Source organism: Piliocolobus tephrosceles, chromosome 2 (genome assembly GCF_002776525.5).
Source record: "Piliocolobus tephrosceles isolate RC106 chromosome 2, ASM277652v3, whole genome shotgun sequence".
In the NCBI taxonomy this organism is placed as follows: Eukaryota; Metazoa; Chordata; class Mammalia; order Primates; family Cercopithecidae; genus Piliocolobus; species Piliocolobus tephrosceles.
In genome coordinates this window covers 66,043,412-66,067,470 of record NC_045435.1, presented here as the reverse complement: position 1 = coordinate 66,067,470, position 24,059 = coordinate 66,043,412, and the positions used below count along the sequence as shown (strand labels likewise).

At 35.6% G+C, this 24,059-nt stretch overlaps 1 protein-coding gene across 2 annotated transcripts in view; it reads right to left on the bottom strand.

Annotated features, from left to right (window-relative positions):
• MDFIC2 (MyoD family inhibitor domain containing 2) overlaps positions 1 to 17,080 on the bottom strand; it is a 113,065-nt gene extending 95,985 nt beyond the window's left edge. For both annotated transcript variants that reach the window (XM_023199792.2, XM_023199794.2), the window contains exons 1-2: positions 16,999 to 17,080; positions 16,338 to 16,425 (exon numbers count right to left, since the gene is read on the bottom strand). In XM_023199792.2, the coding sequence (XP_023055560.1) occupies positions 16,338 to 16,425 (88 nt within the window). In that variant the 5' untranslated portion in view covers positions 16,999 to 17,080. The remainder of the gene's footprint in view (positions 1 to 16,337; positions 16,426 to 16,998) is intronic.
• Between the last annotated feature and the right edge of the window lie 6,979 nt (positions 17,081 to 24,059).

Genomic DNA, 24,059 nt, shown 5'->3' with positions numbered 1-24,059 from the left:
TGATCTTTGCCTTGTTTCTCATACTTGCTCATTATATTCCTTCAGGAAAATAATAAAGCTAAATTACGTGTAGAAATAGAACCAGTCCTGACTTGCAAACCTTACTGCTTTTTGTACACCCATTTAAAACTGTGGCTAATATGTATTAACTTGTTAAAGACATCAACAGGATTCTGAATCTGTTTTACATCTTACAATTCATTCAGTGAGCAGCAGTTTTAGTGGTAGGGAAAGGGTGAAAGCCTTTTTTATCAGTACATTTTCTTTACTTTGTAATAAAGCAAACATAAAACGAATGAGTCTTTTACCCATATCACTAACCATAGACATCCTTTTGCCATGAGCCCCCAAATAAGTTGTAGTTTGAAACATGAGATGCAGTGACATTTAATTTAAATCCTATGTTTTGTTTCCCTTTCCAAATCAGTTTATTGTCTCCCTAAGAAAGAGATTGAAACAAACTCTTAACATGATACTTTCTTACTATTAACTATGGGTTCCAGAGCCTACCAGAAAATGGACCTAATTTTAGATAACCAGAATTCAAGAAACACTGAGTCCCAGTTTATAGAACCCATCACCTCCCACACCATGACACTGATTAATATAATTTTCCAAATAAGATAATCAAAAAAATCATTTAGTTACTTAATTCACACCAGGTGGAATCTACCCTACATTTCTCCCTGTGTTTCCAATGGAATAAAAAGCATGATCATTTACCCAGCTACTAGGACCTTGTCCTTGATGTTTTCTTTTCTTCCATCCCCACAACCAATGACCAGGAAGTCTTGACAATTCCAACTTTCAACAAGTTCTTAAAACTTCTCTTTTCTTCATTCACAGTGCCATTTCTTTAACTCCTGCTTGGGCTACTGTAAGCCCGCCTATCAGCTTTCCGCCAATCTGCTTTTTCTACTCTTCAGCCCACACTGTAGCCACAGTGGTCTTTTTAAAAGGCATATCTAATAACAGCCTCTCTGTGCTTAGTGCCATTTAATGTTTTCCCATTGCCCTTAGAGTAAACTTTCACATGGCTAAGAAATTCCATGTGACTTGACTCTCTGGTCTAGTTTATTATCAATATCTGATCTAATACTGTCATGCTCCCCAACCGCCGCCCCCACCACACACACACATACAATGGCTTAATCAAGGTGTGCTGATTGATGAACTAAGTAATATATTATTTCTTATCAAAATGTTTTTCTGAAATACTAGACACCTATTTCTCTCTGAATCTTGCTTACTTAAAAAAATATGTTTATGCACAGTACGCTATTTGTCAAATTTACTATTGGATGATTTAAATAAGTGTATGAATTATTTTGCCTAGCTCTTACTAATTAGTTATTGTAAAATGAGTCCTTACAAAAATAAAGCAAAAGAACAAAAGAGCCTATCTGCTTACTTAAATAAGCTGGGGAAAGTTCAAATAGGTAGAGATTGTGAGATGCTTGCTCTAGACCACAACAAGAACTGGAGATCTTGGTGGAAATTAAGAGTTCAGATATTTGAGCCACTCAAAGGTTGTAATTAGACTATGCTTCTGTTTAACCCTCACATTGTTTATTTAGCTTCTCTGGTTACTAATGACAAATTTATATAATCTCTGTAGTTTCAGTTGGTTAGACAGAAATATGAAGGCTTATTATTGCATATGTCTGGGTACCCTGTAGAGCAATGTGTATATTTGTGTTATCAGAATTCTCTAAAATGAAGTGCATTAAATTCTTTCTTCAAGGATGGAAAAATATTTGACTTAGTTTCCTCCCTTATGTAAAACGATGAGTTAAAATATTTTCTTCCTTAAGCATTTGGTTATTATTACTATTTTCCTTTTGTGGGGTATGTGTTAAGAAGTCAGGTAATTTGTAAAGTATCATTTGATTACCTAAAGAAAATGCTGAAACTAAAAAGTGTTATTATCATGAACTCACAGGCTTCTGACCACCAAAGTACAGTTTAATTTAATTCATGATTGAAAAGTACAGTTGATATATAATGGCTATCTGAAAAATGTTACATTTGTTTATGGTTTAAAGCTTTTAGAGAGTGGTCTCTTATTCTTTGCTAATTCCTGCTATTTAAAGATTCGGGGACAAATGTTTTAAAATTCTAAATATAACAAGAAAAATCAGGGTCACTTCTAAGTTTGACAATCGGGTGCTATTTGCTGAATATGAGAAAACAGGACTGTGTATATAATTTTATTGTTGGAGAGATGGTTTGATGAGATAAGGATATTTGAAAATTAAAGTTAGGTTTGCAGGTTTTTGATCTGTTTATTAGCCATGCAAAAATATATTGCTGTTTCTTAATCTGATCATAGCTGATTCTGCCACTGGAGTTATTTTCCCTACACTTTGATGTGATATGTTTTATTTTCAAGTGCTTGTTTCACAAAGATAAGCAAACAAAATAAGATTTCCACTACTCTGTTCCACCAGCCATGTTTTTGTTTAGTTAGCCAACCTCAATGGGAAGATATTAGAATGATTAATCCTTATAATTCGTTTGTGTCTTAAATGACTGGATATTATGGGAGCTGAACTCCAACTTTCATCTTGTAAATATGAATGCAGCAATATTGCTAAGTTGTAATTCATTTTGAACTATTTAATCACTGTGATCTACAAATAAGTTGGCTTCTGAATCTTCGCCCAATTTCATAACTAAGTCCTCTTTCTCGTTAAAATCACCATGACTGTACTGAAGCTATGTGTTTAGGGAATCCAACTGAATGAGTAATAGGTTTAAAAATACGCCAGCTATATTGACTTCTCCAAACTTTTCCAGTCTTCTTTAATTTTAGCTGTTGTAATGAGCGCAAATGAGGGGCTCTTGGTTAGCCATCTTTAAGTATATTTCAAAGCAGAGACTATGATAGAAGATGTATTGGATTTAGGATCAGAATACTTGGCTTGGGACCTGCTCCTGTTGTTTACTACCTGGGTGACTTTGGACCCAATTATCTAAACTTCTCTGACCTTTATTTTCCTCATTTGTAAAAAAGCTTGATAATACTTCTGCACATATATTTTGTAACTAAGCTGAGGCATCGATGTGCAATAGATTGTAAAGTGCCATCCAAAGGCCAAAAGTAAGGTGTAAGGATCTCACGTGGTGTTTTGGGTTAGCCAGATTATAAGGAAATACCAAAACACATTGTAATGAATTCCTTTGAGATTTAAAAGCAGAAAATGTGAAACAGGCTGAATATTCAAAAATGGGTAATTAATTACCTATATTTTGTTGCTTCATAGAATACTATATGTAGAGCCATTGAAATTATGCCATAAATCTGTGTTTATTGCCCTAGAAAGGTGTTCACATTAATTCATGAATCATCAAAACATGCTATTAAAATATTGCATAATCATATTTTATTAAAATTATAAATTTGTGTGTGTTTGTATACACACACATACACAAATATAAAGCATATAATATGTACAGTGGCTATGCATGTTGGGATTGAGAATAATTTTTACCATTTTCATTTTTTAATTTTTCTAAAAAATAGATAACTTACATAAAGTCGCACACAAGCACATACCCATAAAGACATATATTAAAAATTCCCATTGAATCCAGAGGTTTCTATAATCTCTGACAACTCCTGTCTCTCTGATCCCTTAATATCCAGTCCATGGCCAGTGCTCGTTGGGGTCAGTGTTCTCCTAGGTGCCAGCCCTTTGTTTTCATTCCTGGAAACCAGTGTCTCAAATTCAGAATTCATGTCTTCGCATTTGTGGATGCAACAAGCTTCTAACTAGTCACTCTGGTTTCAGTCTCTACCCTTCCAATCCGTCTTCATAATATCCTCAAAACACAAATCTTTTCTAGAGCACAGAGCTGATTCTGTTATCGTTAGGTCTTCTCTGCCTTCCTGAACCCAACCTCACATATATTTTATGGCTTCCCTTTGTCTAATAACATTCAGTTTACACTCTTCAACCTAATGTTAAAAGTCCTTCATAATAGAGTTAAGATTTATTTCACACTCCCACACATGCCCTTTCTCCAGTCAAACATATCTATTGTTCTCTGAAAAGAACATACCCCAGACTTTTCTGCCTCCACACTTTGGGCCATTGTATTCCATCAGTTTGTATTGTTACTGCCTATTGAAACACTATCCATGATGTATAGTCCAGCGGAATTCCCCATTTGTCTGAATTCTAGATGTGCTGCTTCCTACCTCTGAATCTCATATCTTCTTTGAAATTTATCCTTCCATTTATTCACGTCATTTTTGAGCATCTGCTTTACTTCAGGGGCTATTGTACCTCAAATATAGAGGTAAACAAGCCAGACACGCCCTTGCCCTTGAGTAAACAACAATCTCATACTTAACATTTCTCCTTTATTTAAATCTATTGACTTAGAGATAAACTTTCCTTACCTACCACCTTCTCTTACAACATTATAATACAACAACTACATATCTCTTACAGCAACTATAATCAATGTCTATTGATTATAGGCACATCAAGTGTTATCTTACAAATAGAAGATATTCAATAAAAATATAGTTAGAAGGACACAGAGACAGATAGAGTTAAATATGTGTATTTTTCCAGCAGTGTAGTTATATACATACATATATATTATATATATTATATGTATATTAGCTTTTAACCATGTTACTTTCCCCTGTTGAGTGTTTTCAAAAATTAGATTTGATTCCTCATTAGCATTATTACTTCATCTCTAAAATAAAAAGAACTAGTTCTTTCTCCCAGTTTTATCTAGGGGAATCCAAGATGAGACTGACATTTGTTAAGTAACATTGAAGCAAAAAGTACTTTCTTCTATCATAGAACAAGTTAGGTTACAAAACCCAAACTTGGCTATTTGTCCTAGAGTTCAGAGTGTGGCTTTTTAATTAATGGATGTCGGCCCACATAATGTAGAGGTTTAAATCTATACCAAATTTGGACACTACAATGTATTCATGTCCTATAAACACACTACGTCTCCAAGTTATGTTGCTATTTAAAAAAAAAAAAAAAGTCAAGAAAGCCCTTAGTGCAATTGTCTCCTCTTCTTTTGTTCGTAAATAAATGATTCATTTAGTAATTTCCCTTGGAAAAGTGAACTTCTTACTATCTATTAAGTACCTCCCTCTCTTTATGTTATAGTTTTTCCTCATTTAAAAAGACGATATTAGTTATTTTCTTTTTTTTTTAAGAAAAGAGGCTGGGTGATAAAGAATTATTTACACAGAAGTTCTTTTCTTTTGAGACACAGCTGTAAAAAATTTGTTACTATTTTAAAATTAATTATGTTGTTTCAAGTGACTATTTAGCCCAAACCTACTGAGTCCATTAAAAACAAAACAAACAAAAACACTTTTTTAATTTTAAGGTAAATCTGCATCTAAGGAATTGGGTATGTTCATATGGTTTGGTGTGTGAGAGATTTCATACTGCAAAATCCACCCAAATTGTTTTTCCATGTTCTATTATATTTCAAATACAGCTGAAGAGTTTGTGCTTATCTGAGTCCCGTGGTAAATAGGATGTGTTGCTGATATTTTATTTTCCCAGCTGAATTATAAGTTTCTTGATTGGGCATGGGAATCATTGTGTATTCCTTGTGTAAGTACGTGTCTTACAGGAAATGAAAACACTTGTTGATTTCATTTACTTAATTTTATACTATTTTGTAAAACAAATGCTTCTTTTACAGTAGGAATGGTTCATTTTATCAATCTGCATTTGCACATATTGGTCTAATAGTTATAAGACACATGTGAAGTGTGCAATCTTATCTTAATTTGTGGCCTGAATATATATTTTTGATACATTCTTAATTCTCAAGAAGATTTATTTATATAAACTTTTCATATTTTATGGAATTTATATTCAAGATATTGAACATAAATATTAGCAGATATCTTTTGGTAACTCTAGAGGAAGTTTATTTTCTATCTATAATGCTGAATTTTCTAAATACAAAAAATGAAATATATTAGATATGTGAAAGAGGGGTTAAAAATGCAGATTTTCTTCTGTTGTCTGTTGTTTGAGATTAGAAATCATGAAGCACTTTTCTTTACTTTCTGCAGGGTAGCTATTGCATTTCAGATCCATATTGGTGTGGAAATGTAGCTCAAGAAGAAGAATTGCCTGATGTCTTATTTAATACTACGCTTCTATGAGTTGTCCGCTCTACTTTTTCTTGAAGTTATACACTGGCAAAACTACTGTCATTGCCCTTGCTTTTCATCTTTGCTGCACATTTACTTCTCGACAGGCTTAAATAATGGTTAAAATGGTTGAAATGATTTATGCCTGTAGAGTGATGTCTTTATTTTCTCTATTCACATTCCTTTTTTTTCTTTTTTCTTTTTTCTTTTTTTTCACTAATGGTCTGGTGAACTCCTAGTGTAGGTGCATTTTATTAGCGAGTATATTCCCTCTAAATGTGGTTCCTAAGCTGAAAGAAATGGGCCATAATCATATAAAAGTAAAGTATCTCTTTGTAGAATTTACAAGAAACGGAATGTCCTTATTCCTGAGGCATAGAACATAAGAGACTTTTTTCCTCTCACTGTAAGACTGCTCTTTATACTAATGTTGATTAAGTGTATCACATCAATAGCTATTGTGACATGTAGGAAAATGAATGATTCTACTGAAAATCTCTATTAAAAGGTGTAACTTGCTTGAAATTTCTAGTTATCTACAATTGTCTCCTTCCTACTGGGACAGGACGATTGGTTCCTGGTCTCTACAGATTGCTTCACTCCTGGTTCATAAAACTGTAATTAATAATGGTGAGCTAAGATCATTCTGGATTTGATGTACTGCTTTATCATCACTGAATGAGAGTCTCTAAATCTGCTATTTAACAACTTATCAGGACTTTGCACTGATTAATTCATTTGGTCATAGTCTGAAGGCTGACGTGGCATCTTGTAGGCCTTTCATTCCGTTGGGATCAACATCATCATTTTATACGAAATGAACTTACTACTTTATAGGCTTAGTTGGAAAGAAATTTTAACCATCAGCAGTAGGATGTGACACTGGAATTTAATTTGTTGGCCTATGAGAACAGAGAAGATCTCGTCTTTTGCTGAACTTTCTAAATATAAATTAAAGTTATCAGAGAATCAAAATGATTTTGACATTTGAACTTCAGTAGAAGGCCAATACATTTAGAGTAAGTACTCGCCTTCCTGAAACATTCAGCACTTCATCAACAGCACATATCAGGTTCTTAAGAAAATATTATTCCCTGTGGAGAAGAACATGGGTGACTGCTACTCTCTCTGACCAGAATAGACATTATGTTGGGGCCACACAGCATCTATTCTCCCTTTATTCTGATGCTCAAACCCTGAATTCCCTCTGAAGAAGCATCTACCTCTCATTGTGTGTAACATTATGGTGCTGTCAGTCAAGTTTTCTTGGCTTGCTAACCCAGGAATTAGACTCATGGCCAAAGTTTTTGAGTTTTCTTCCTTGGGACTTGGAGTCGTAAGGAAGGGAATAGGAGGAACAAAAAATTATATGGCGCTAATTTATTCCAGAAGTGGTGATCTGAATGCATTATATCCTGCTCCTAGGCTCACCAGAGCTAGATTAGTTCCTGATTCTCCTGACCCTAGATTTCCCTTTTAGATTGTGAGCTACTCTTGCATTTTCCAGTAAATTACCTTTATCATTAATGTAGCCAGAATCAGTATCTGTTATTTTCCTCTCAAAAACTGATAAAGCTCCCTTTTAATATGGCTGAATTTTGAAAGCAATGTGCCACTATTTGATAGTTCTTTATTTTATTTTTCTGAGATGGAGTCTTACTCTGTCGCCCAGGCTGAAGTGCAGTGGTGCGATCCTGGCTCACTGCAACCTCCGCCTCCTGGGTTCCAGAGATTATCTTGCCTCAGCCTCCTGAGTAGCTGAAATTACAGGCATGTGCCACCACACCCCAGTAATTTTTTGTACTTTTAGTAGAGATGGAGTTTCACCATGTAGGTCAGGTTAGTCTCAAACTCCTGAACTCAAGTGATCCATCCTCGGCTTCCCAAAATGCTGGAATTACAGGCGTGAACCATTGCGCCCAGCTTGATAGTTCTTTAGAGAATAAAATGTAGTAGGATAGAGTTTACTACTACAGTATAAGCTGTATGTTTAGTAGACATTCCCAGGGTTAGGAGTTTTTTGCACTCCCAAATGTCAACCAGGGTCTATGAAAGGCTCTAGGGCCTGTTTCCAGGCAAGCTCTCCACACTCATGGAATCTCAGCCTTCTCTTTGGTCAAGATGCCCCGGTCACTCCTGTTTTCTTTCACTTCTTGGAGCATGACACGTTCTTTCCTGCCCCAGTGCCTGTATACTTGCCATTCTTTCTACCAGAAATTTTATTTAATTTCCATTTCTCTCCCCATAAACAGATGCCATCTCATCCTTCAGATCTAAGCAAAATCTCAATACTTCTCTTGTCAACATTTCTCAAAATAGAACAACTCATCTCATATATCCTATTGCCCAATTGACAATTCCCATGAGGGTACCTCAGAGGCATTTAACAAGTAATCTGCTCCACCCAGATCCTTGACTCCTCCCTTTTCTAGCCAATTTCTCTCTCCCACTTCACCCTTCATCATTACCACTTCACAGTGTCAAAAGCCAGGGGTCAGCCTTTGACTCCTTTCTTTGTATCACCCCACATCAAGGCACAAGCCAGTCCTGTTGGTTCTAACTTCGCATAGACCTCAAATTCAATTATTTCTATTTCATCTTCAAAGTTGTATCCTATCCCAGTTACCATCTTTTGCATGGCCAACAGCAATATTCTCCTACTTTATTTCTGTTTCTTCTCTTTACCTCATGCAATATAAATGACTGCATATGTTACCCTGTGTAGAATCTCCAGTGGCTTCTAATTCCAAATAGGGGAAAAAGTATCCAAATTCCTGACTGGTCAACAAGGTCCTGCATTATTTCCAACTTAAGCACCTTCTTTTCCCTGTTTCCCCTTTTTCTTCATTCCCTTTTCCTTTTCCTTCCTTCTTTTCTACCCAGCTATTCTGAGCTGTACTATCTGCACAGGCTGTTTTCCCCAGTGGAATGCTTTCCCCAGATTTTTGCAGCACTGGCTCATTCTTGTTATTTAAGTCTCAGCTCAAATAACTTTCCCACAGAGAGAACTTCCTTGACCACTGATTCTAAAGGATAGTCCTCATGCCAATCTCTATCACAACATCTTGTTTCAAAGCTTCGAAACAATTACCCTTGTGAAATTATCTACTTCATGGCCTTGTTTTTTATATGACTTACAAGGGCGTATTTTCACATCTATTTTTTTCTGTTGGCTATGCTTAAAAACAAAACAACATTCCATTTGGCTGTTACCTTTTCTTCACCGCTATTTTTGTTATTAGGTAACGCACTTTCATGAGTTAATGACAACTACAGAAATAAGAGCTAATAATTCCATTACCTGTGTTTACATGTAAAAAGAGTCTCAAGATATGCTATTTGTGGAAATTAACAATTTAAAGTAAGCAGTAGTGTGGCTTAATATTTAAGCTAGATACAAAAAATATCCCTTTTAGAAATGAGAATTATCTGAGTGAGAGAATTAGCATGGATTAATATTTAGTCATTATAATAAAGCACTTAAGGCCGGGCGCGGTGGCTCAAGCCTGTAATCCCAGCACTTTGGGAGGCCGAGACGGGCGGATCACGAGGTCAGGAGATCGAGACCATCCTGGCTAACACTGTGAAACCCCGTCTCTACTAAAAAATACAAAAAACTAGCCGGGCGAGGTGGTGGGCGCCTGTAGTCCCAGCTACTCGGGAGGCTGAGGCAGGAGAATGGCGTAAACCTGGGAGGCGGAGCTTGCAGTGAGCTGAGATCCGGCCACTGCACTCCAGCCTGGGGAACAGAGCGAGACTCCGTCTCAAAAAAAAAAAAAAAAAAAAAAAAAAAAAAAAATAAAGCACTTAAGTACATGAGTTCCTTGAGGGCAGGAACTGTGACATTTTCATTTTTTGGCATCTTTGTTTCTTTGTCTCACATGTTTTCTCTGAGTTCAAGAGGAGCCACATCAAATGGTTGCTGAGTTGAATAAAACGCATATTTCAGAATTATATTAATGTTCATGATCCAAAATTATTTTTTGAGGAAATGAAGTAAGTTGTTTTCACTTAGAGTTAAAGGGACGTCCAGTGAATTTACGAATGTCAGTAAATGTGGGAAAGATTCTCAGTTTCTTCATCTCATTTGAAAACAAACATGAAAGTTCAGGAATGAGATGAGATATTTGTATTATGCATTTGAGATTTTGCATTATATTGAAAAGGGAATTTTTGGAACCTGGATTTTTTGGACCTCTAGACTCTTTTCTAGTATTTTGGATTATTAGTCTCTAATACTGGTTAATTCTGATAACCAGTGTATTCAAGGTGCCAAAACACTGGCGACGTAACTTTTCTATGCCAACACTAAATAAGTTTAGAGGCATTTCCTCCAAAATGCACCTAAATAATGGGATTTATTTATTTATTTATAGAGATGGAGTCTCGCTCTGTTACCCAGGTTGGAGTGCAATGGCACGGTCTCAGCTCACTGCAATCTCTGCCTCCCGGGTTCAAGCGATTCTCCTGCCTCAGCCTCCCGAGTAGCTGGGATTACAGGCACCCGCCACCACGCCTGGTTAGCCTGGCTCATTTCTGTATTTTTAGTAAAGACGGGGTTTCACCATGTTGACCAGGCTGGTCTCAAACTCCTGACTTCATGTCTGCCTGCCTCGGCCTCCCAAAGTGCTGGGATTATAGGCATGAGCCACCTCTCCTAGCCAATAAAGGTTTTTATATCACCAAAGAGTGCGGTCATCATGTGACTGCTTACAGGAAAGAAGCTATACTTAATTCAAAATAACTACACAATTCTCATCTTTCACACTCTTTCCTTCCTGACATGTATGGAAGGAGAGAAGAAAGCTTGTTTATTGCCCATTCCCCTACCCCTATATTTTTTATCATTTTTTTTCTCTCTCATGAATTTTTCCATTTGGGTGCAACACAATTTAACAGTCATTGGATAGCGCCAACATCTGGGTAGAAGATTTTGCAAAATACTGCTTTGGTGCACTGAAGGTGCACTTGGAACTTGGAATGATTTGTTTTTCCCCTATTGGTGACAACAGTGAATAAAATGCCCCACTAAAACAATTACAGGTAGCTAGTTTTCTGAAGGACAAAAAATGTATTTCAGTATTCTTAGCTTCACATTTTTTAGGTTACATGATTGGTGTCTTGACTTTGCTCATATGTATAAATATGTATGTATATGCATATATGTGTACAAATACATTGACTTTGTTTGACTTTGCTCATACAAATAAATATACATAAATATGTAGATGTATGTGTGTATATATTTATATATATAGAGAGAGAGACAAATAGAGAGAGAGAAAATCTCTGCCAATGCAGCAATGTTTATGGAAAACCAGTTTTCAGAAAATTATATTAGGTTTTGTTTAGAGATACACCCTCCTAGAACAGAAGCTGCAAACTGGCAGTCTATGGCCTGAAATGGACCCCAGAGTCTGGTTTCATTTGTCCTCCTTGGTATTTTATTGTTGTTGTTGTTGTTGTGTTGTTATTGCTATTGTTGTTGTTATTACTCAACCTTTAACAATCTGGAGATTTCACAAAGAAATCCAGATTTCCAGTTTTTCCTGAAAAATCAGGAGACAATATAAGAAATTGTGTGCAGTTCAAATGCTGGCAATGCTGTGATTTTAAACTGCAAATGGCAACAATTTAAGGGCTTCCATCCCTTCATCTTGATGTTTCTCTTCCGTATCAAATGATGTAAGCTACAAGCACTGAAATGCTTACCCAGAATGCTCCTTGGTTTAATGGGGTATTACCTGATATCCTATTCCACCTGTAATTTTCCCCCCCAATTTCTATGTTATAACAATTTTTCCTCCATAAAGTTTTTCACATTTGGGCTTATTTTCTCCTTCTCTTTGATATGACTTTCATTCAGGTCATATTTTTCTCACTTTAAGGCTGCTAAATGTAGCTGTCTATATTAGCTATCACCACCCCCTTCCCTTAACCTTTCCTCTGCTGGCTCCACCCCATTTTGCACACCAGTTACATATTTACAGGCTCATATCACACAAGCCTTGCCTCAGTTTCTTAGTTCTTGTCCTCAGGCCTCCAGTGACAACAAAGAACCAATGTCCACTACTTAACCAAAAGTCAGCACTCAGTCTGTTTTCTCACTTCATTTTGCATTATTCCATATGTGAATAATTAGCCAATATGCCCATTTCCCTAGCACTGAAATAGGCATCTTCCAGCCTCTGATGCCTTTGCTCCCAGCATCACCTCCTTCTCTCCACTGTGCAAAGAGACTGTGACTGCCTTCAAGACTGGACTTCCTAGACCACCTTGGCCCACAGTTTGCATAATGCAGCTCATCCTGCCTGGTGCATATATTTTATTTTGTTTTGAATCAGAGTCTTGCTCTGTTGCCCAGGCTGTAGTACAGTGGTGTGATCATAGCTCACTGCAGCCTCAACCTCCCAGGCTCAAGCAATCTCTGGCCTAAGTCTCTCTAGTAGCTGGGACTATAGGGGTATGCCATTACACTCAGCTAATTTTATTTTATTTTATTTATTTTTTTGTGGAGATGGTATCTTACCATGTTGCCCAGGCTGGTCTCAAACTCCTGGGCTCAAGGGATCTTCTCATCTTCTCCCAAAGTGCTGGGATTATAGGCATGAGTCACTAAGCTGAGCAATGCTGCATATTTTTAAATCATGCCTTGTTTCTCTGATTATCTTAAAGCAGGGTTTCTCCAAACATGGTTTAAAAATGAGTGCTTTTTTGGGTCTGTCAATGGTGTTTCTCAAACAAAATTTAGTCTAATTTTTTGTAATAGCTCTGGTTGTGGCTTTCCTAGATCTCTTTGACACCACCACTGATGTGAACAGACCCATGACCCATTTGGGGAAAGTCAAGGGCAATTAGGAGCCTCTTTGCTTTCCTGGCAAAAGCAAGACGATTGAATGAGATGAATGAATAATAAGGTCCTTGAGTGCAGGAGCATATTTCTTTTTTGTATTGTTCTCTGTCACACTTGTACCTTGTCTAGTCTCTCCAGTTAATAACATTGAATGGAATTGGATAAATGATATGAATGTTTGAAGTTGAGAAGTTAGAAATAATAGCAGTACTCATAATGGTGATGATGGTAGTAACTCCTGTTGCTTGCATGTTCACTCTGAAATCAAGCACTTCACTCAGCGCTTTGTGTCAGTGACTCCAGTGAAGTGCTTGCTCCAACCCGAATAAGGCATTGCTGTGATTACCCACATTTTAACAGTGAGCAGTATTCAGCTGGAGTTCCAGAGGGAGGCAGCAGAGTCACTGTCATGTGAGATGTGACCACTTTGTCATTAATGAAAAAAAACACTTTTTTGAACAACTGAAAGTATCTGTATTGCTTTTTAAGGGGGAGTGAGGGAGGGTGGAGGTAGACATATTTAAAATTCTGATTGATAACTGTTGTGGAAGTCACTGTAATAAAGTGGTTTAATGAAATGAATAGAATTTGGACCTCAAAGACTGAGGTTGGAGATTCAATTTGCCACTTAACAGCCCTGCAAATTTGAGCAAGATCTAAAGTCTTTCCAAGCCTACGTCCCTTAATTTGTAAAATGGGGACAGTACTACTTCATACTACCTTGTTGTAGGGATTAAAAGAAGGAATTTATATAAAATACTATAAAAAGTGTTGTTGCTATTACCAATGGTTCAGAAAAATATAATTATATTATTCTGAGTAATATGTTACTCAGTAATATTTTACTCAGTAATATATTACTGAGTAATGTTTTTAAAGAGGGGAAAAAAACAGAGAAATAATGAAATCATAGTCCCATAATCTCATAAAGCAAGCATTCTAGTCCCCAGCTAGGAAATTGAGGCTCAGGGAGGTAACGTAACATGGCACAATCACCCAGCTAGTAGGTGGCTGAGCTGAGATTTAAAAACCATGCCTGCCTGATTCCAAATGCCATGCTCTTTTTACTGCACCACTTTGCCTTTTTTAAAAAAATAAGCCAATCCATATGCTTTTCCTTAACATTGAAAAAAAAAGACATTTATGTTTGAAAACCAACTCATCCTGATAATTCCCAATTAAGATGTTGTCATCTAGCATCTGGCTCAATTTCCTTTTATGAAATATAGTAAACATAATTTGAGTGTAGCTTTAATGAAGTGTCCAAATGAGATAAAACAGGTCACCTGGGAAATTAGATTTTATAGATTACAAGAATTCAAGGCCTAAGTTGTACTTAATGGACACAATTCTATTTTAAAGAAAATTCTTCAGGAAACAATCGATTGGTCTATCAATTTCATTATTATTTCTGTATGAGACATCCATAGCACGAAGTAATTAAAGTAAAAATAAATAATATGAACTTCATTGCAATTGTAGTGAAGAACATCTCTATCTTCATGAATTTGAGATTCATAAGAAAAACACAGGGGATCTTTGATGCATGCTCTATTTTTTTCCCTTCCACATTGTTTTTAAAGGATTCTATTTAAAAGACCTTTTCAAAAAAAGAAGTTAGAGAATTTTCAAGTTTTAACAGAAATGATTCTGGCAACACTTTATGTCTGTATCAACTTTAGTCCTGAAGTAGAGTCTCTTAAAGAGATGATGTCCTACTATTAAAATTGCTTGGTGGGGAATTGGACAGAGAGAATTACCTTTATTCTTTTTTAAAGAAGTATATTTTTATTATTTTTAATTTTATTTATTATTATTATTTTTGAGACAGAGTCTTGCTCAGGCACCCAGGCTGGAGTGCAGTGGTGTGATCTCGGCTCACTGCAACCTCCGCCTCCCAAGTTCAAGCGATTCTCCTGCCTCAGTCTCCTGAGCAGCTGGGACTACAGGCGTGTGCCACCACACCCGACTGATTTTTGTATTTTTAATACAGACAGGGTTTCATCATTTTGGCCAGGCTGGTCTCAGACTCCTGACTTCAACCAATCCACTTGCCTTGGCCTCCCAAAGTGCTGGGATTACAGGTGTGAGCCACCGCACCCGGCTGTAAGTGTATTTTTAAATTAGGGTTGGGGGTAGGGTGAGATTAAGGACAAGAGTGGATGTGAGGATATGATGAAGTTGGAGGTGTTGATTTCAACACTGTAGGAAAACATTTTTGAGCACAGATCATGTTCTAACAAGTAATTTAAACATTTTTTTTTTCTTTGGAACATGATGAGGTGGTGGTTAAATTCACATGCTGTAGAATCACACAAAGTGGCATTGAATCTCAGCTCTGGCACTTTCCGATTTTGTACTTTTCGGCAAGTTACTAGAACTCTTTAAGGCTCTGTTTTCTTATTGGTAAATTAAGGATAATAACTGCTTCGTAGGGTTGTCATGATGATTCAGCAAAATCATCAATAAATGTCAATAAACATTGTCAATATTGACATTATTATTATTATTTTGGTTTGTCTAATTAACCTGACATATTTATTAGAGTTTCCTATGACCTTATAAAGCAAATTTTAAGAATGTCAACTACTTAAGTAAGAGTTGTCCTTTTACAATTTAATAAATTCATTAAATGCTGAAAAAGACACAGCATACCTATTTAGATAAAATATCAAATGTTTCTTTTATGAGACATTAAAAGTGATCATAAAATCAAAGAATTATAAAACCTTGCCTTCTAGTAAATAATCACAGGTTTAGATGTGTTTTCAAAAGTGCACAAATCTGTGCTCATTAGGAGAACGTATTGATTTGTGTGTGTATTTCAAGCAACCATTTTACGCATGTGGTGCCCATGGCCGACTGCATTCTCCCCTGGGAAGGTGGCTTCTCTAATTGCAGTGAATGGTGATTCTATTTGTAGACATATTTTTCTATAGCAAGCATTCCTTTCTGTGATTATTATTTAAAAATACCTGCCCTTAAATTATTTAGTCTTCTTGGCTATGAAGGAGAAAAATCTACAGCACTGCAAAGACCTCACAGATAATATACATCTGAGTAGAAAATGCATATTAAGTCTTACCAACAAAGTAATCTGTTTCCTGCAATACAGGGACCACGAGAAGCATTTTAATAATAAAGATCGTCAAACAACCACTGAAGCCACATGAGAATCCAAAAAAGAAAAAAAAAAAAGTGAAAATCAGAAGTAATACTATTTGAACAATCAGGACATCTTTTTCCTCCTTCTCCCACACTATTCCTTGCTTATAAACAAAAGCAAAATTTTCACACCAATAGAAAATCAAGAGCAAGAAGACTTACCTTCTTTCAACCAAGAAATGTTATTTTTATCATTTTCTAAGTGCTCAGCTGTTCTTACTTTTATCTTTTCCAGCTCAGTTTCTGACATCTAAGTGGAAACAGAATTTGTGATATAAAAAATTCATTAAGAACCCAAATTTATAACATTGAGTTTTATATTTAGAAACTACTGCCATATTATGGGAAAATTTTATCTCTATAGTTTTTCAGTTCACTGTCCAATGTTAAGCCTTAACATTTTATTCGTGTTATTTTAAAACACTGACATTGAAAACTAAACTTTATATGATACTTCCTTGCCCAGCAACAAAGATTGGTATAAGACCTTACAATTTCTGAATGTGAAAGAATAACAAATTAACAACTAGCCATGGATTTGTAACAAACAAACAAACATTCAGTGGCTGTTTCAGTATTTTTTATAGCCTATAGAAAAGCATGCTGCAAAGTGGTATGCAAAGAGGCAAATAGCAATAAAACACAAAAGCATCTTTTCAGGAATTTATTGGGTGGGAATAAGAACCTTATGACCTAAGCCAGGCCAAGTTGAGCTCCCTGAAGGTGTTGACGAGAGCTATTATGCACCTTCAGTGCAGTGCACTTGACTTTCATGGCTTGCTTGCAATGAGCTCTGCTTGAATCAACACTGCAAAGTACTTACCTGTGTGTTCCAAACAGAGGCCCAAGGTGTGGGACTGGGGAGCAGCGAGCTGCAGCCTCCCTTGTCTCTGGATGTCCAGCATTCCTCTATCCTGACAGAAATGAGCGAAGAAGCAAATACGCTCCCTCCCGGGGTGGTGCTAGATTTGTATTGCTGCCAGAAGCATCCAACTTGCGGCTGAGAGTTTTTTTTTTTTTTTTTTTTTTTTTAAGGTAATATAAAGCCTGTGGTTGAAAACAATAAAAACCTTCTCCAGGCTAGTACTTATTTTAAATGACACTCTGCAAAACAGGGAAAAAATAACAAACTCTTTTCAAGTGGACCAAGTTTCTTCCATCCCTGCCATTCATTACTTCAGGTTAATATCAAAAGATTAGAAAAAAATGTATTGAAAAATATACACAAGCTATTTTGGTTAAAAGAAAAGAAAGGGAAACCTTTAAAGCTACATTCTGGAAATTCATCCTGTAGTTGATAGTTTGAAAAGCGAGTGTTTTTTCCACCTAATATTTTATAAACAACAAGAAAAACTTTTCAGGCTTTTTTGATCATCTGTAGATATTCCAAAGGAAGTTTGGAATAACATTCCAAAGATGATATGTCATTAAATTCTTAAGTAAGGATAATACTAATTTTGCCAGACATGGTGGCTGACATCTGTAGTCCCAGCACTTTGAGGAGGCTGAGGCAGGAAATGGATTGCTTGAGGCAAGGAGTTCCAGACCAACCTGGGCAACACAGTGAGACTCCATTTCTACAAAATTTTTTTAAAAAAATTTTTTAAAAATTAGCTGGGTGCTGATATATGTCTATAGTCCTAGCTATGTGAGAGGTTAAGGTGGGAGAATCCCTTGAGCCTAGGAGGTCGAGGCTGCAGTGAGCCATGATTGCACCACTGCACTTCAGCCTGGGCACAAGCAAGACCCTGTCTGAAAGGAAAAAATAAAAAGGAAAAGAAAAAAGGATAATCATATTTTCAATGGAAGATTAAAAACAGAAAGCATAACTCTTGGGTACACATCATGATGAATAGCCCACCATTTCTAAAAGTTGTCATTTTTCTCATCAAGGAAAATAGTATTTATTTTTTGTCGCAAAGTGGCTTGCTTCCTCCAGTGTCTTTACCTGGACAATTGTCCGTTATCAGATTCCCTTATGCATTTCACCTCGTTTCCCAACTTCATTCCTTTTTGTACGTTGCTCCCACTATATAATCTTTAAAGACTACCTTCATCAGCCAATTTCCATACTAAAATAGCTTTTTTCCCCCCTTTTATCAATAAGATACATTTCAGATTCCTTAGATGGATAAGGAAGACCTTGACTAGTCAGATTCTATACCACAATTTTAAAACTGTGGCCCACAAAGTCTTAAGATTTCTTGGAGGTTCCTAACATTTTGCTCCAACCTAATTGCATTGTGGCTGTTCCTTGAAGGGACTTGCTTCTGTTATCAATACTCCTAGAACTGTTTCCATTTCCACCCCCATCTTGAAGGCTTTCTGATCTCTCTCATCTGGAGATGACCTTACCTTTCTCTGATCTTACTTGGGACTTTTGATATGATCAGTCTCTACTCTAATCTTCTGTAAACCTTTCTCATCTTCCTGACAAAACTATAACCACCCCTCCCCCTAGCACAACCAAGGGCTCAGCCTCTATCTCAGTATTTTATGCATCTGTCTCAGTGTTTAACATGATGCCCACAAATTGATAATCATTAGATAAACTAAAACAGCATATCAAAAACTGGCGATAGTGTTTTCCTTTGTTCCAAAGTTGTGGAATACATATAATTACCAAATTCCTTAATTTGTCTCTTTTCTATGGATAGTTATAGTGTTTTACGTCACTTCCTCATGCATATGGAAACCTAATTTCCTTAATAATTTAATAACTGTCTTTTGGAAAAGCAAATTATCTAAACTTTATGTGTTAGTGGGGCCAGAAAGACAATTGAAAAACAATAATCACAGTGATCTTTAAGCAATGAGCAGAGACAACACCAGAGATAAAGGAAATCTAAGGCAAAAGTATCTAGATGAGAAAAGATAATTAAGAACCTGGAGAGAATGAGCCAGGGACATGGCTGGAGCTACTAGTCCTCCTAGTTTATTTTCACTTTTATTTTAATATTTGACCTTATGATTATCAGTATTATTCCTCAAGAGAAATATATGTATTTTAAAATTCCAAAATAGATTTGGATCTTTGTAAGGTTACAAGTCATGTAATCTCTTCTTTTCATGTGCTTTCTAAGGCAGAGAACCCATTCCTACCCACAAACCTGTAATGCTTCCAGGTTCATTTTGAAGCCTTTCTAAGATTCTGTATTCATTTTTATGTACTCGTATACTTATGTCCAACTAAACAGTTTTTAAAATTTTCTGTCCCAAGAGCAATCCACTACTTAAATCCTTGTCTGAATTTCTCACTTTGGAGAGTATGGATTCTTCTTTGATTACAGTTTATCCTTTGATAATTCTTGACTTATAAATGCTTTCCACTTGCCTGACTTTTCCAATTACTATGATATAATTACTTAAGTCCAAATATTAGAATAGAATCCCTGTGCAAGAGTTTGTTCTGAGGAGGAAAGATTTGTGAAGATAGTGTGGTGACTAATTTGGACACAATATCCAATTTGGCTGATGTATTTTCAATATGTGGTCAGTCCTAACTCTTGGAATTTTTCTGTTGTTTTTCTTTATCATTTTTCTCTGCTTGGCCTCTAACTGCCGTTTGATTTTGCCTTTGCGCTTTGAACTGTTTTTTGTTCTTAAGAGAGTATAACATTCCTCAAATTTTCTATATAGAATTTTCTTTCATTCTGAACAACACCATTTTTCAAAGTTAGACAAACTTACTTTGAATTTTATTGCTGCAATCATTCCTTATAAGAGCTGTAGATATTAATTAGCATAATATTCCATTTTTTGTCATCCACTTCATTAGAAAGATGGTAAGAACAGACACCAAGTACTTTTTCCTGGATCAACTTTATATCACTTGTCCTTGTTGGATATTAAGGGTATTCCATAATGATGCCAACATTTAACCCATTTATTCATACACCTAGTGATATCCTTGTGCCCCCCAAAATTCTCATCTGGGTAACGGAGTCTGGTTTGGACTAACATTTTAGTCTCTTGAGCTGGGCTGGGCCTTGGAATGAATGAAGTGAACACACAGTTGATGGCTGGGAGTAAAGAGAAACCAGTCTGATGAACTCCCCGCAAGACAGACTGGGAAACCACAGGGGCCCAACCTAAAGCTCAAAAGTGACAAGCCAGCCTAGGACATCAGGCAAATCTGATTAGAATCCAAGAAGAGTAAATAAATCTTTAAATAATTCCCTGTACAAAGAGTGTTCATTGAGCCCGTTTAAAATAATGAACTAAACAATTAATAAGCAGGGATGTGGTCTCAAGGCTCAAGGTTTCTTCTTAAAGTCTGCTTTCTTTTTAAAATGAAAATACTGTGAATGTACACTTCTTTTTATAATTCTGTTCCTTTTATTTTGACTCAAGCCTTAGTATCCCTAATTCTGAATCAAAATCTGATCCAGAAATAGAATCTTTAAGGGCAAACTGTCCAGCAGAAGATAATCTTTGCTAACAGAGTAACCTGCAAGATTATTACACATTTTATGTTCTTTTTCCTGTTAAAATAGAATTAAATGCATGAAGCTAGAGCCTTTTGAACAAACAAATAACCAGTTGCTATCATATGAATCTTTTTGCCTTAAAAAATCACATTATCACTTTTCAGTGTTTTTAAAACAATAAAATTATGTATATAATGTAAGAACATGAAATTAATCAATGTGTAAGTATGTCACCACCTCAAATTACTAGATTTGAGGACTATTGTTTATAGAGCTCTGTGAAAGATTTGTGGATTAGATCCAATATAAATGATAAAAGAAGGTATACTACTCCTTTGAAAGTATGTTTTCTGCTACAGAATGGAATCTCTGCTATTCAGTATACTTAGTTAAAAAATTTAAATAGCCATTCTAATGACCAATATATACCATGAAATATTTTACATTAAAAAATTCATTTTGTAACTTTTCGGCCTTGATACAAAAATAAACATGTTATAAATCAACACTGATCTAAGGTATCAAAGGTAAAGGTAAATAAACCAAGAAGAAAATTCCATATTTGTAACACAGGTTCTCCCAGGAGAAGGTTACAGCTAACACCACAAGACATGCCAATTCAAGGATTTATGAGATGTTAGATCTCACCAAAAGTTTAGGTATGAAAAATAACACTCAGTGTTACAAAATGCATTAAATGTTATCCTTGCTTCATGCCAGGTCATTTAAAAGGGTGCTTATCTTGACCAAATTATTTTTATACCTGCTTTTTCTAACTGAGACCTTGGCTGGCATTGAGAAATCATGTGAGGATAAACATGTGAACAACAGTTGCTAGTAGGTGTATTACGAATATTCTTGGTTCCTCTAGGGGTTACAATATGCATCCTTTATATAGTTCACATAGTATAAATATTGCTTCACTTCATGTTATGGGTAATAGCTTTTTAACTATATAATTTCATTTACATGCTCTCTTCTTTGTACTATTATATTCATATATTTCACATCTACACGTTATAATCCCACGAGCATTGTATTTTATTTTATTATTATTTATCTCATTTTATTGCATTTTGCTGTATTGTGTTTTGCAAATATTGCATTTTTTTCCTATACATTGAAGGTTTGTGTCAGCCTCACATTAGTCAAGTCTATTGGTATCATTTTTTTCCAACAGTATGTGTTCACTTTGTGTGTAATTTTTACCAATAAAATATTTTTAATTAAGATAAGTACAATGTTTTTTAAATATAATGCTATTGTATATTTAATAGACTGCAATATAGTATAAACATAACTTTTATACACACTGGTTTTTTGTTTAACCAAAAAATTGGTGTGACTTGCTTTATTGTGATATTCACTCTATTGCAGCAGTCTGAAACTGAACCTGCAATATCTTGAAAATATGTCTATCTGTATGTGTGTATATATGGATATAAACACATATATATGAGCACACGGTTCAGTTTACTGTTTTAAAAAATAAATTAGAAGAAAAAAATTGTTTAATGTTTACTTTCAAAGTTACCATTTTTGGTTTTCTTCATTACTTCTAGTAGACCTGAATTTTCATCTGATATCATTCCTCTTTAGCCTAAAGAACTTTTCAGAACTTCTTGAAATGTGGGTACGCTGGTGACAAGCTCTCTTAAGTTTTAATTTGTCTAAAAGTGTCTTTGGTTCACTATCATTTGTGAAGGATATTTACGCTGAATATAGAATTCTTGATTGACAGGTCTTTTTGTTCTCTCTTTCTCTCTTTCTTTCTCTTTTAAAAAACATCATTCTTATCATTGTTCCTCTATATCTAATGTGTCTTTTTCTCCTCTTTGGCCTCCTTGACTGTTTTTTCTTTGTCTCTCTTTCAGCAATTTGACTAGGATGTATGTAGATGTAATCTTCTCTGTATTTTTAGTCTGCTTGGGTTTTGCTGAGATTCTGGGTTTGGTAAGTTGATGTTTTTCACCAAATTTAGAACATTTGGTCCATCATTTCTTCAGATATTGTTTTTCTGTATTTCTCCCTCTAGGATTCCAGTTGCACATATATTAGACCACTTGATATTTTCACACAGTTCATAGAGGCTCTGCTCATTTTTTCCCCCAGTCCCTTTTCTCTGTTCTTCAGTTTGAATAATTCCTATAGATTTGTCTTCAAGGTCACTAACCCTTTCTTTTGCAGTTGCCAATCTACTATTAATGCAACCTGGGATAGTTTTCATTTTAAATACACTTTCAGTGAGAGAATTGACATTTTTTTGTGTGTGTAGTTCTTACTTCTTAGATGATACTACCTATCTCCCATCCATTATCACTATCTTTTCCTTTAATTCCTTTGTCTTATTTATTATACCTAGTTTAAAATCACTTTCTGGCAACTCCAACATCTGGGTCTTCTATTGACTTCTTGTTTTCTTGTTAGGGGGTTACATTTTCTTGATTCTTCAAACATCTAATATTTTTAGTTATATGCTAGACATTATGAATGATACATGGTAGAGAATCTGGACAATGCTGTAGTATTTGTAGAGGATGTTGAATTTTGTCATAGCAAGTAGTTAAATTACTGGTATAACCTTTTGATTCTTGCAGGTTTTATGTTATTTTTTCTGATAATGGATCATTTTCATCTTTTTGCTTAGTCTTAGGATGTAGTGTTCATGCTTTAGGACCTGGTAATTGTGTCCCAGGCATGTTGTTTTTTAGATGCCAACTAAATGCCCAAAGTGCGTAAGGAAATATCTCCTTTTTGGTTGAGGCAGAGTGTCTCCTGGCACTGTATTAACTGTGGTACCTATGTTCAGTGCTCAATCTCACAAAAGCTACTTTTTGCAAGATTTATTCAAGTCTCATCCTTTGTATGCACAGCTCAGCCCTTAGCCAAAACTATCTGTGACTGAACCCTGTCTCTTCTCTACCTTATAGAATTCCCTCTTCTCCATAATCCTACACTGCAAATTCTAGCCACTTCAACAACCCAAACTCCTGTCTTTGCTGCCTTAGCTCAGCAAGTCTGCCATTAATTTGGGTTCCACCTTCCTGCACTATATTAGGGAAAGAACAGCCAAGTCGAGAGCTGGAGCAAACATGTAGCTCATCTTTTGTGTTTCCCTACTCTTAAGAATCACAGTCTTGTTCTGCCTGTAGACTTATGCTTGAAATAGCTTCTTCCTATATTTTGTCTGGTTTTATAATTATGTATGAATAATGCAAGTCCAGTGTATTCCATCATGACCAAAAGCAGAAGGAATTTTTGAAATTCTTTTACCCCTATCTTTCCAATCAATCATACAGTAGAGATAGTCTTCTCTCTCTGTCCTCCTGTGAAGGGCAGACACAGCCTAGAACAAAGAGTAGCTAAGCTTTGAGATTCAAATTTCACTTTATTTTAAGTTTTAGAAGGATCAGTAGTTTTTAATGTAAGTCTTTTTTATGATAAGTAGCAAAGA